This window comes from Lolium rigidum, chromosome 3 (assembly GCF_022539505.1).
Source record: "Lolium rigidum isolate FL_2022 chromosome 3, APGP_CSIRO_Lrig_0.1, whole genome shotgun sequence".
NCBI classification, from domain to species: domain Eukaryota; kingdom Viridiplantae; phylum Streptophyta; class Magnoliopsida; order Poales; family Poaceae; genus Lolium; species Lolium rigidum.
The window spans coordinates 241,244,253-241,257,326 of NC_061510.1; the positions used below are offsets into that span (position 1 = coordinate 241,244,253).

At 47.5% G+C, this 13,074-nt stretch overlaps 1 protein-coding gene across 1 annotated transcript; it reads right to left on the bottom strand.

Annotated features, from left to right (window-relative positions):
• Nucleotides 1–7,737: 7,737 nt before the first annotated feature.
• On the bottom strand, nucleotides 7,738–9,126 carry LOC124699210 (protein GRAVITROPIC IN THE LIGHT 1-like). The gene has a single exon (XM_047231549.1). It carries the CDS (start codon nucleotides 9,044–9,046, stop codon nucleotides 7,778–7,780), a length of 1,269 nt encoding a protein of 422 aa, XP_047087505.1. The 5' UTR covers nucleotides 9,047–9,126; the 3' UTR covers nucleotides 7,738–7,777.
• Nucleotides 9,127–13,074: the final 3,948 nt, after the last annotated feature.

The window sequence follows — 13,074 nt, forward strand, 5'->3', positions numbered from 1 at the left end:
CGGTGCTTGATCCTCCAATAATGATGAAACATGCAAAATAGATGAAATAACATAAGTATTGTGTCCCAATATGAAATATATCAATGAATAACAGCAAATTATGATATAAAATAGTGATGCAAATTGGACGTATCACGGTGCTCAGGTGGTGGTGGCAGCGTCTCTTCCTATAAGGCCTCCCCGGCTTTAGCCCCATCTCAATGGTGACGTCGAGAAGCTTGTGGGAGTGGTGTTGTCATCAAAGCTTCTTCTGGCTGTGAGGATCTTCGGATTATAAAGGAGCTTCATCGGCAGTTCATCCTTCTTCTTCGTCTCCGTGACGAATGTGGCCTTCTTGATCCGTTTGGTGACTTCCAATCCGTAACCAACAACATCAGGCCGTCCCGGGGAAGTGCGGCAGCGGAGGCGCGTCATCGACATGGTCTAGATGTTGAAGATGAAGGGCTTCTCAAGATCTCGTTGTAATTTTTGTTTTTCTTGAGGTGCTTTGTGATGTTCGTCAATGTTTCTTTTAATGTGAGGTCCTATTCGCAAAAAAAAAACTTGTAGAACCTTATTTTTGTTATCATCCTTGGTTTGAAAAGGTATTTTCATGTCATTCGGTTAGCAACGGTGTGCACTATATGATGGTTATGAGTTTTGACTGAGTGGCCCAAACTTAGATAGGAGGGAACTAAAGTTTTTTTAGGGAATGCCATTCGGCTAGCTTTATTCCATACCAAACATGCTTACATCGTTTGTCAAAGAGGTGAGAATAAAACCAGGAGGATCATCATCCCAAATACAAGAACTGAAAGTCTGAAAACAGTTTCTCGCTAGCTCATGAGCCACCGAATTTGATTCCCTTGGACAAAATCCATACGACACTTTGTTGAAACCTGAAGCTAAAATGTTGCAATCAAGAAAAATTGCAGCTGCAAATGTAGCCGAGAAACCACCATCCAACATTGCTTTCACCATTTTAATATTATCAGACCGGATGATAAATCTATTGCAACCATTATGTTATGCCAAACATAGTCCTTCTCTTAACGCATATGCTTCACAAAAGGCAGACTTTTGCTTTGAGTTGTAATAAATTTCGCTCTATAATCTCTTATGTCAACACCTACGCTTCCTCTACCTTCATCTTCGTTATATGCAGCATCAACATCAATTTTTAGGAAACCCTCCGGTGGGAACTTCCATGCTTCCTTGTCACGACATGTAGGATTCTTCTTCGATCTCCGATAATTTGTTGCTAGAGCTTCGATAGCCGGCCGGTGAGGAACTTGGATGCTCTCTCCATGTGTGTACTGTCTATGCTCCCACCATCTTAGAAGAGCTCTAAGCTCCCACGCTTGTGCGCGCCTCTCGTTCATTCTGGTCCTACCTGTCAATGTTTTGTTGTGTTTAGTCTACGGTCTGTTGGGCACTTGTTAAACAGTTCGTCGGTTGAGATACCGCCTCAGAATCTGCAAAAAGAAAAAGTACTACAGTCCTCAAAAGGGAGGTTACGTCTCTCCTCTCCCGAATTCTCTAATCTTCCAGCGGACCAAAATTTTCTGCCCCTCGCCCCACCCGGCTCCGATCTCATCCACCATCTCATCTCCTCCATGCGTCTCCTGCCCTTTGTAGTCCAAAGTAAGAGTAGGGATTGCTTCTTTTTCATGTGTGGGTTGGTCTGGACTCTGGAGGAGGCGCTGGGTTCCGTTGAGTACATACCAAGCACCCATCAAAAGGAGGGAACTGGATATCTAACATCTCTTTTTATTGCGAAACCAATACAAACGGAGATGTTCACAAGCAAGTACATACACTCACATCTATGATCGCACACATGTTCTACCAATATGAGCACCTCTGAGAGACTATGTCCAACAAACTCATCCGGTGAGTCTTGAGATTGACGAAGTCACCATAGACAAGTCGTCATCGACGGCGACATCACCTTCTACTAAAAGAATATTCTGCATTTATGATACACCAAAGTGTTAAATCTAGATTTTATCCCTTGTAGGTAGGCCTGGGCATTCGGTTTTAACTGAAATTTCGGTTCGATTTTCCGGTTTTTTCTAAAATTCGGGTAATAAGAAATGATAACCGAAATTATATCAGTTTTCTTGTTAACTGGTATTTCAGTTAACCAATAATTCAGTTCGGTGTTCGATTTTAAACCGATATGACATAGTCTGACAGAAAATAAAATGGCGGGCGCCTACAATGCATGCAGCTAGCCACTCGTGCGTGTTGTTGTGGCTAGTAATGCTGAGCACGCACTTGTCACTGCTTGTAGAAGTAACCATAGTCAAATACATAGTCCTTAGCAAAAAAAAAAAATGCATAGCGACTAAGCAAAAATCAAGATGAATGATTGTGTAGCAAAGAAAAGGAATTCAAAGCGTGTGTACCCATCGCAATGTGCATGGGGCTGCTAGAGTGTTAGTCGCTGAGAGATAAAGAGATCTGATAGCAATACTTTGCTGCATGATCTGACTCGCTGCTTTCGCTTGCTGGATCCGACAGAGACGACGTACGTCGATGGTGCATGCCGGCCGATGCATATAGACTATGGAAATCCGTCGGAACTTTTAGTAGATTAATTAGGGACTAGAAATCGGAAGAGACATGTATACAGATACAACTTACGTCAATGGGGCTGCAAGGGCTAGTACATGCAGTTCTAAGGTTTGTTTTGTTGTGTTGAGCACTAGCATAAACGAACATCCGACCTCTCGTTTTGTCTGTGTCGCTGGTATCTCGATTTTTCGGTTATTTCGGTCAATTAGGGGTCAAAACCGAATTTTAATTGATAAATTCGGTTTATCACATTTATGCACCGAAATTATCTCGGTTCATTCGGTTTCGGTTCCGGTTAATTTAGTTTCGGTGTTCGGTTTCAGTTTTTTATGCCCACCCCTACTTGTAGGCTAAGTATCACTGCCCCTCCTAACAATCGAACCACGGGTTGATTCTTATGTGGAAGTGCTCATTAATGTTCATAAAAAAAATCTCAAAAATGTTAATGGAAACAATTTGGGATATGTGTCGTCCTGGGAAAATATAGCAAGACACTGATGCATCCTGAAATTCACATCACATTCAAATTAGTTGAGACATTTTTCGTGTCCGCTTTTTTCGAGCCAAAAAATGAACAAGTTGCAAATTAGAAACCAAATTAAAACCAAAACTAAAAGCCCTCGACGAGGACATTAATTAGTTAACTCGAACCATAGTGGTCGAGCGGCTCTTTGGTCTCAACGTAGGCGAACGTCTGGTAACCTTCATCATCGGAGCAGTGAGGAGCCATCATGTTGGCGACCAGCGTCCCCTCGTCGCGATAGCCGACCCGCATCACGTCGTCGTGCCGCAGCCTCCGGCCGGATGACATGGGTGAGCCTTTCCACCAGTGCGCGCAGAACGCCGACTCGTCGCGCACCGTCAGGACGCACTGGCCAGGGTATGTGAACTGCGGCCGCGGGACAGGCTGCCCAAGAATGTACCGGAGGCTCCACCGCCGCCCCTCCTCCAGAACCCACACGTTGGCCCGGTGGCCGCCTTGCACGAACCCCAGCCTCCCGTGCACCTCCGTCAGGTGGTAGCTCGCATCCCTAGCTAGTGGCGTGGGTAGCGGCGCGGCCGCGGCGGCGACGCGCTCGTCGCCGAGGTCAAAAGACACGACATCCACGGCGAGGCCGCTCGGCATGACCCTCACCCAATGCGTCGTGCCGTCGATGCTAACGACGCCGGCGGCTAGGTTGCACCTGGCACCGCCTGGACCGACCGGCGCCTCCCGCCACGCCGTCTCCCCCAGCGTGAACACGTGAACGGCGTTGAAGCTGCATACGGGATCGAGGCTGCACGGCAGGTGCACCACCTTGTACCGTCCCGTGATCGGGTGGTAGGCGAAGCTGTATTGCTCGTGCCATCTCTTCCGGTTTCGGTCATGCCACCGGCGCGGCGGCGGAGGTACGGCTAGCGTCTCGCAGGTGGACGGGTTGACGACCGTGACGACGGCGCCGCCGCCAGGCGCCCGCTCGTCGCCGCACAGGCAGAGGAGGCCGTTGCACGTGCCGACCAGGCTCTTATGGCAGCGGTAGAGACGGCGCGGCCTCCTCCTCGACGACATGTCGTCGACGACGTAGGCGGTGGTTGTGAGCGTGTCCCATATGAGGAGCTTGGCGCGGCTCCGCATCTCCGTGGTGCGGCCGTCCACGAGCTCGCGCCAGTGCCGGCAGACGAGGCGTGCCCGGCGCCGGCTGCTCGGCGGCAGACGCTGCAGGATGTCCACCAGCACGTCCGTGGAGAAGTACCGCTCCATAGCCACCACGCCGATATGCAGCTTCTTCATCTTCTTTTCCTTGAACCACCACGATCGTCTTTCGCGTCTCCCTTTTAAGAGGATCTGATCCGAGTCTGACTTGGTTAGTTCGTTGCCAGGTTATGTGTTGTTTAAGGTGGGTTGAAACTGAAGTTCCTAGGCGTGGCCGGCTTTTTATTTTCTTCGAAATGGAGGATGGATCCGATCTCTACATCGATAAGATGCATACGACCTCATAAGTAAAGATCATGCCAACAAGGCTTCATACCCTAAAAATGCAAAAAAAAAAAACCCGTCAAGGCAGATTCTTCCAAAATTTGGAACTCTGCCAATTAGTAAAGTATACTTTTGCATCCGAAACTTGCTTGGATGCCGAGTCTTAGTGGAATTTCAGAGCATCAATTATTAGTAAACAAATTTATAACGAACTACTGCAAATATTTATGGAGATGGAGACCAAACTGCATCCAGCTTAGGGATGGGGATCTGCCATATGCAAATCAAGGTAATTAGTATAAATTGTATTGCAGGAAACTAATCCGCATCCACCTAGTATCAGCGCATGAAGTTTAAAACGTATCGGACGGCTGCTGCCTTCTTGCGAGATAGAAACAAGAAAACCCTAGCCACTATTAGAAGTTGTGTGAGAGATCAAGAGAAAGCCAGAACGTGGTTGCTTCTGCGAGAGGGTGAGAGAACACACTAAACAGCACAACCAAGTGAGAAGATGAGTTAATTCCAAAAAACCACCACATTACCGAGTGAAGTTCGCAAACCCACCAGTATTCGACGAAATTACAAAAAACCACCAATATTGCGCGAATTTGTTGCAATGTCCACTGATTCACCAATCTAGCCGTGTTAACGAGGATTTTGACATTGGCTCCCACTGTTAGGAGTGACATGGCAAGAAGATATGACAGTCGAGGACGACTAAGTTTAGGCATCTAAATTTTAGGGGCAGGAGGGGGGGGCGTAAACTTTTGGGGGACCTACACTCAGTCCTTTCTGCTCTACTTTTAGTTTTTTTTCCTTATTTCCTCCTATAACATACACAGCGCTGCAGCCCACCACCGCCGGCGCCGCCCCTCCCTACCCATGTCCCCGGACATTGGCACCAGTGACCCCTATCTCCATCGCCGGCAGATAGCGTTGCCCCTCTCCACCACCCCTCCTACGTGCCCGACCGTCGGTGCCGCCATCGACCCTCCCTCGTTGGCTCCCATGGCATGACCAGTAGAGGCGGCCGCTGGGCCTAGAATGGTGAGGTGAAGAGGAGCTTGTGTGATTTGAAGAAATAAAAATAAAATAAATGGGAAAATTAAAAAGGGGAGGAGAGAGGATATTTTAGGATGTGGTGGGTCCCCATAAAATATACAAAAACCCCAACAGTTAGATATGTTCACTGTTTGCATGATTTGACCATCACTATTGTACCGTGTAGACCTGATAGTGGGTCCCATTTGCCAAAATCCCCGTTAACACGTCTAAACAGGCGAATCAGTGGACATTGCAACAAATTCGCGCAATACTGGTGGTTTTTTGCAACTTTACCGGTGGATTTGCGAACTTCACACGGTAATGTGGTGGTTTTTTGGAATTAACTCGTGAGAAGAGAGGAAGAAGAAGAGGTGATTTCCTGAGATCCGACCGGTCTTCAAGCTAGTGTTTGGAGGCTCAAACATTTTTGGATTGGCTCCGAACTCGGTGAGTTTGTTCCTTACTTTGAGTGCTTCGATCCGGTTAGTTAGTTTAAATTTTAGGTCACTGGAGAATCAGATTTGAGAGTGGTTAAATCGGTTTGGGCTGCTGCAGTTTTAGCACGGAGCAATTTTGGGAGACAAACAGTTTGGGCAGGCAAACGGTGTCTGATTGAGCTAATTATTTGTTTGTATATTAGAAACTCATATGTCTGCTTGTCTACCAAATTTATTGCTGATTAGATGTGGTTTAAAGAGCAGTTTGTTGATTAACAAAGAGGAAAGAAACTAGGATACTTCCGCCTTTGTTGTGTCTTGCCACGTGTCGCTTGGGGGAGCTTGCCGCCACAGGCTGTGGCGGCAGGTGCCACGTGTCGCTTGGCGAGCTTGCCACCACGGTGTAGGTGGTTCTTTTTGTCAATTTTACTCGAAGGTGGTCCTTTTTAACAATTCACTCGTGGAGGTGATCCTTTTTACAAAAAAATCGTTGTTGTTGTTGCCGGTGGGCAATGAGGAGAAGTGTTGTAATATATAGATGTTCTAGAGAATACTTTGTTCTCATGTTGCTCATACTGAAGCTTGCGTGGATTGGTTGGTTTACACCTGTGATTTTCTCCTCCTCACGTTAAAGAGATTTTTCATGTAAATTCTTATGTCACTTGTGCATGTGCTTGCATTTGTTTTTTCACTGCATATTTATTGGTTAAAGGTATCCTCAAAGTTTATGTATTTCACATAGGCATAGCGGGCCTGTGAGGTCCGTGTGCCCCCACAACGTGTCTGATTTTCCACTGGCAGCTGGTTTATAATTTATATATAGAACTCAAGACATTAGAATTTCATGTACTCGTACACAAATGTTCCAATCCCGTAGCTATTGCCTATTTGCATCGCATTCGATTGTCTAGCTACGCTGCAATCGGTAGTTCTGCAATTCCTCGTCACCCACAGAAAATAAAAAACAAATCACACAAGTGTCATACAGCCATCTATTTATAGACTTGTGGAATTTATAGAGACACGAACTATTTACAAATAAGGGAAACTCACTCGGACAGAAAACATTCGGGCTGGAAGAAGCAAGCGATTTTCACATGTCAGCACAAGCCTCGCTGTGCTTCAGATGCGGAAGTTGGCAGGTTGTAATAAGTAATAACGTCTTGTATTGCAGCAGGGAGGGATTACATCTTGTATGTATTATGGACGCTCTAAGCTTCTTTTGTCTTGCACCTACAAATTGCATCTCTTAGCACTAGGGCTAGCCAACTTCTTTCCCATCTAGCATCTCCTTGGCGTTTTGGCATGCAGATGCTCTTTGGAAAAACTGTGCTTCGCCAAGTTGAAAATTACACGGTACATAACAAAAAAACAGATAAGACGCCAAAAAGAAAACTTATTATGGTGCACATATATTACTCCCTCCTATCCATAAAAGGTGTCGGTTGTTCAAAGTTGAACTAAAGGAACCGACACTTACTATGGATCGGAGGGAGTACTCTACAATAACCAGACAAGACGCCAAAAAGAAAACTTACATAGTGGTGGCAAGTAGATCAAACACTGGACAGGATTACATCACAGACCAGAACAAAAAATAATAATCTTCACAAAGAAAAAATTGTTCTTCGCAAAGGTATTGCTACCATATTTCATATGAATACATTTTTCCAAGGTAGCGTCACATAGAAGATAAGAGATACACCGGCTTATCAGATGCAACTAAGTGCCCTGGCAGGATGTAAAATGCTCTGAATCTTCTCAAGCAACTGCAACATTTTCAATCAGCATATTTGACATTTGAAAGGTACACTCGAGCCTGTATGACACTAGTCCCGATCATGAAACCAGGCATCACCATCAAACCAACTTTAGGCCTCTCGGCACCTTCATCCAAGACAATGTTCTTGACAACACTTTCCATGTGAATCTCCGAGAACTCGCTTCCCTTTTTCACTTGGAAGACCCTGACCTTTGGATCGAAAGAGTACGCCAGCCTATGCAATAACCATATGGACTTCGCCAACTTGAGAAATGCCTGATAGAAAGGTGTCCTTGGATGGCCACCGCTCATGACGTAGTTTCTCTGATCCATGTTACCAAAGAAAGAACCTTCCATTTTTGGGTGCACAAGCAACAGGTATTTGCTTCTGCAGAACTTTCCGAAAACTGAATCTGGGTTTTGGCTCAATACATCCAGAGGATCCATGGCTCGTACTGCAAGGAACTGGTGGAAGAAAGCCTCATTGGAAACAGTGGCAGTAGCATCCTTCACGGAAAAGCTCTCTTCATGGAAACCACTGAACATTCTTTGGCAAATATAGGACTCAAATGCATACTTCTTGTGAGCTCTCCTTGCATAAACTACATCAGGTTCAATTGCATTTGCAGCAGCGTCGAGATCCCACCCAGCAGCTTTCATCATGTTGATCAAGGGCTTTGAGAAATCATGTATTGATTGGTATGAATTATCAGCAGCAGATGTAAATAAACTTGGTGTCAGTTCAATGGAGAAGTAGTTCTCTTCTTCGTCAGATTCCTCAGATTCCTTGTTAAGCAAGCCCCTTTGTTTCAATTTCTTCTCCAGCTTTGATTTTCGATGTTTGGCTTCATCAATTTGCTGCTGTAAATGGGTAATCTCGGTATCTCTATTCTGGATCTGGGACTGGAACTTCTTTACCATGACCTCATATGTCTTTAACAAGTTCTGCTGCTCTTGTATTTCAGAAAGCAAACGTGAATCTTGAGGTGATGCTGCTATTGGTTTAGGATTTTTCTCTCTGTAAGTATGCTTAAGTTCTGAAAGCCTCGTGAGCTCATCTATGACACGCTTATCAGCAGTTTGAATCTTGTCTGGGTCATATGGGGTGTGAGCTTCCTGCAGCTGAATGTATGCAGCCTTTAAAGAGGATATGTTGTTGAATATTCTTCCAATCATACTGTCCATCGAATCCATGTTCTGATTCATATTTTCATCAATGGGCTGAGGATAAACTTTCTGGCTATTGTTGTCATAAATTTGTGATTCCTTGGAGCCTGCTCGGATCATTACTTCTTGCCCTCAGGATCAACCAAGTTAGTTGTCTCCAATCAACTTACAAGTGGACATCAACCTGCAAAAGTAACAGGTTCAGGTCATAACTCAGGATACGACATGAAATGCATAAATGGCCAGAATAGTAATGGCTCAAAAGAGAGATTTTCACGTCCTAGAATAAGAGAGATTTTCGCGCAAAGTAAACTACACCACGCTTTGGGTTGTTCTAAAACAGATACCCCCTCTGCCAAAATGTAGTGCGTATTTAGTTTTGTTCAAAGTACATAGAAAAAAATCAACATATACAATATCAAATACATTTAATATGAAAGTATGTTTGATGATGGTTCTAATAAGATTGATTTGATGTTGTAGATGTTAAAATTTTGGTATAGATGGAGTATCATATAACCAGACCCCCAGATTCTCAAACTTGAACATATGTTTCTTAACATGGCCTCCACGCCACCCAAACCAAAAACTAAAGAGATCAGAAAATATACTGAATGCTCATCTGGGAAAACTAAGAATAATCCAATGATCAGTTGATCTCCCCAAGATGAATGGTATGAACCGCATTTTACTCATTAGATTTGTATACCATATGGAACATGCTGACCTTCAGGGAATCAAGAGAAAATTCATTTCAAGTCATATGATCCATGGAACTATAAATACAAGAAACTGCAATGCAAGTAGCATATGTGGGAAAACCAATGACATCATTAGATACCAATCACAACCTCACCACTCCTTATATCGTATCAACTCCAAGCCTCTTTACAGGTTCATGACTCAGATTAGAAAGCTTCACTGTCACACATCCTATACTGATGAAGATGCTGTTGATTGCCCTCTAAGCAAGAACCATGTGAAGCCTACTCATACCTTGCTTTCCTCCCAAGTCTTTGCTATAGAAGGCCATTTTGATAATCTTGGTATAAATACAAAGAGAGTGTCGATTGTCTGAACTATACTCGACTTTTCCCCCTTTGTGCCAACTGTCTACTACAATCTTCAGGCAGTAAATATCATCTTTAGCAAACTCCCCGAGAACTAAATCGTATAACATGTTGTTTCAACCGTATGACAGGCATGTTGGGAGGCCAAATCTTCCCCATGAGTGACTTCTCGCTGGCTAACCAGGGAAGTGGCAGGCCTGGCTTTTCGTTAGGGTGGTTCCTAGGTTAATTACAGTACAATATGTCTGGAATACCCCTGAGGAAAAAGCAATCAAGTTTTTTGCGGAGTTGCAGTATGATCTGTGTATTCTTTTGAAATTTAAATCAGTAAGTTAGTTCAAACTAGGAGTACATGTTGATATTAGTAATTTAGATGGTGTGTTGACGCCTTTTAATTAGTCTGATTGAGCTTCTCAAGAATAGGGCACTCCAAAGTTTCTACTGGAATTTGGCAAAGCACGGAGCTCACCTTGCCTGACCCGCTTCGAGACGAGAAAGACCATGAGGGAGGGGATATCTGGCGACCATCATAGATCAAAGCAGCACGGCTGGGTTTGACCTCGTGAGGCACTGGAAATGTCAGTTTGGTGTTGCTGAATTAACGCTGACCTCTGCATCCCGGCTATTTTTGCTCACAGGTTCAGTCGTCTACCAGGGCACCAGGCTAAACCATGATTTCCAGCTTACTACTTGCCCAGATGTGTAATTTTCTTTCTTCCATCGCAGTAGGGCATACAGAAAGTAAAAAAACTAACACATAGAGACAAATCTACGGTTGAAATGTAGGCAGGAAGTTTCGGATCCACTAAAACCAACCCTCAGTCCAAGGCGAGTAGGCACATGTAGCCATGCTAACCTGATTCCGAGGGTGCGGAGTTGGGAGGTGGTACGCCACGAAGGGGGTTCCAGCGGTGAAGAGCTGTGAGGGGAGTAGGCGAAAGAGGTTGGCTCCGGCGGTGAGGACGCCAGCTGCTGCACGGATGTGGTGCGTCCCGGCGATCTGGACGCGGAGATCCGGGATGGTTACCAGCGGCTAGGACGCGGCCAGGCAGGAGGCGGGTTGGGGGTAGGGGAATTGGGAAGCTCCGGCGACGGAGTGTGGAGGAGGAGCTCGGGTCGGGCGGCGAGAGAATCTGAGGCGGCCGAGGAAAGGGGGTCGCGGTTTGTGTCCAGTCCAGCAGACCAGCACAAGCACAAGGAGTGTTTGGTTCCCGCACCTCCCATCTACTTAGGGTCTGTTTGGTAGACTTGGGGAGCTCAGATTTTCTCACCTCATCCCATTTTTTTCCAAGAGATGTTGTTTGTTAGACCGGTCCGGGTCAACTGGGCACTGCCCACATGATACGAAAAAGAGGTCTTAGCCCTGCTCGAGAGCGAAGCTCAGATTAAGCTTCTCTACTCAACCGAGCTGAGCTCATACGGAAAAAACCACCGCGGGCCGCGTTCGCGAGGCAGCCAGCTAGGGGTCACAGCCCCGCAGGCCCATTTCCCCCCGTATTCCATCTTCTTCTTGCTCCTCTCCCGTCGGCCACGCACAGGCAATCTTCCGCCATACTCCTCCTCTCCCGATGACCCTCCTCCCCTGGGCGAAGCTCCTCGCAGCAGCGACCTCCTCTCCCGATGACCCTCCTCCCCTGGGCGAAGCTCCTCTCCCGATGACCCTCCTCCCCACGAGCGACCTCCTCTCCCATGGTCGACAGCCAGCCGGGACATGCAGCCATCACCGCCGGTCGGATGCGTAGTCTGGGCGAAGCTCCTCGCAGCAGCGACGGCGACGGCTGCGCGTGGCGGCGACTCCTCGTGCCGGCGCCGGCGCCGACAACCTGCAGGGACCCGATTGCTTTTTGGTTTTTATATCTAAGGAGCCGATTGCTTTATTCTTTTCTGTCCAAAGACCTCTGTGTAAAAATAAGGTGGGAGAAAATCTTTGTCCAGCTTATTTTACCAAACAACATCTGTGCTGAGCTGAGCTGAGCAAACCCAGGCTACCAAACATGAAAGAAAATCTGAGCTAAGCTTGTCTAAAGGCAACATGTATGAGTGGAGATATTGATTCTCGGATAACCCGGGCTACCAAACACGCCCTTAGATCCTCCGGGCTGTTTGGTTCTCAAATCATCTCTAAAAGCATCTCCACCGGCGGGGCCGATAGCTTTTGGGAGGCTAGAGGTGAAAATAGGCTTGCACCGTCGCGCCTCAATCGGCGCCGACGATTTTTGGAGTCCAATAGAAGCGTCGGCAACCTCATGCCGGCTCCTTCGCTTGGGGCGCGAATCGAGCGCGCCGGCGCCTCGCGAGACTGAAAATTTTGGGCATGGGAGCCGTTGTCAGCCACACACCAACAAAATATACATCTTCTCCCCCAAAACTCCGTCCCCTCCGCCGCTCATTTCTCCCGCCAGCCACTCAATCTCCCATCCAGCATCGAACCCGAAAAACCCTCGCCGCCGCGCCATGCCACCGAAGAGAAGGGCTCCGGCGAAGGCAGCGAAGGCGCCGACGAAGGCGCCGCCGAAGACGCGCACCGTCGCGCCGAAGAAGAAGCCGGCGACCATGTCGCAGGAGGACTGGGAGACGGAGATGGATCGCCGTGCCTTCGTCATGGCCGACCGCAGGAGGCGCCGCATCGCCGCCCTCGACGCAGCGAAAGCGGTGGCCTCTACGGAAGCGTGCCTGAGCTTGGGCAGCGGCCTGAACAGCATCTCGAGCTCCCCGTCGTCGCCGGGTTACTACGCTGGGTACACCGCGGACGCGCCGTCGATCTCGAAGATGTGGCTGTCGTAGATGGACGGCCGCGCCCGCTACTCCCCCGAGTTCGGCGACATCGACATGACCGTCGACAACAACGCCCCGTTCTCACCGGATTCAACGGCTCGGGGCAGCGGCGCCTTCCGCTTCCCCGACCTGAACGATTCGCCTGACCTGCGCCGCACCCAGGGCCACGTGACGGACGGCACCGGCCTTCCCCGCGACCTCTTCCCCGGCGACGGCAGGCGCACCCAGCAGGTGTTCGGCAGCGGGTCCGGCATGTCCATGGGCCAGACGAGGTGCATTTCCTTTCTTCCTATGTGTTGTGTG

Bases quoted from the DNA above. Each gene is read 5' to 3' on its own strand.
- LOC124699210 (XM_047231549.1), bottom strand. From the start codon at position 9,046: ATGATCCGAGCAGGCTCCAAGGAATCACAAATTTATGACAACAATAGC.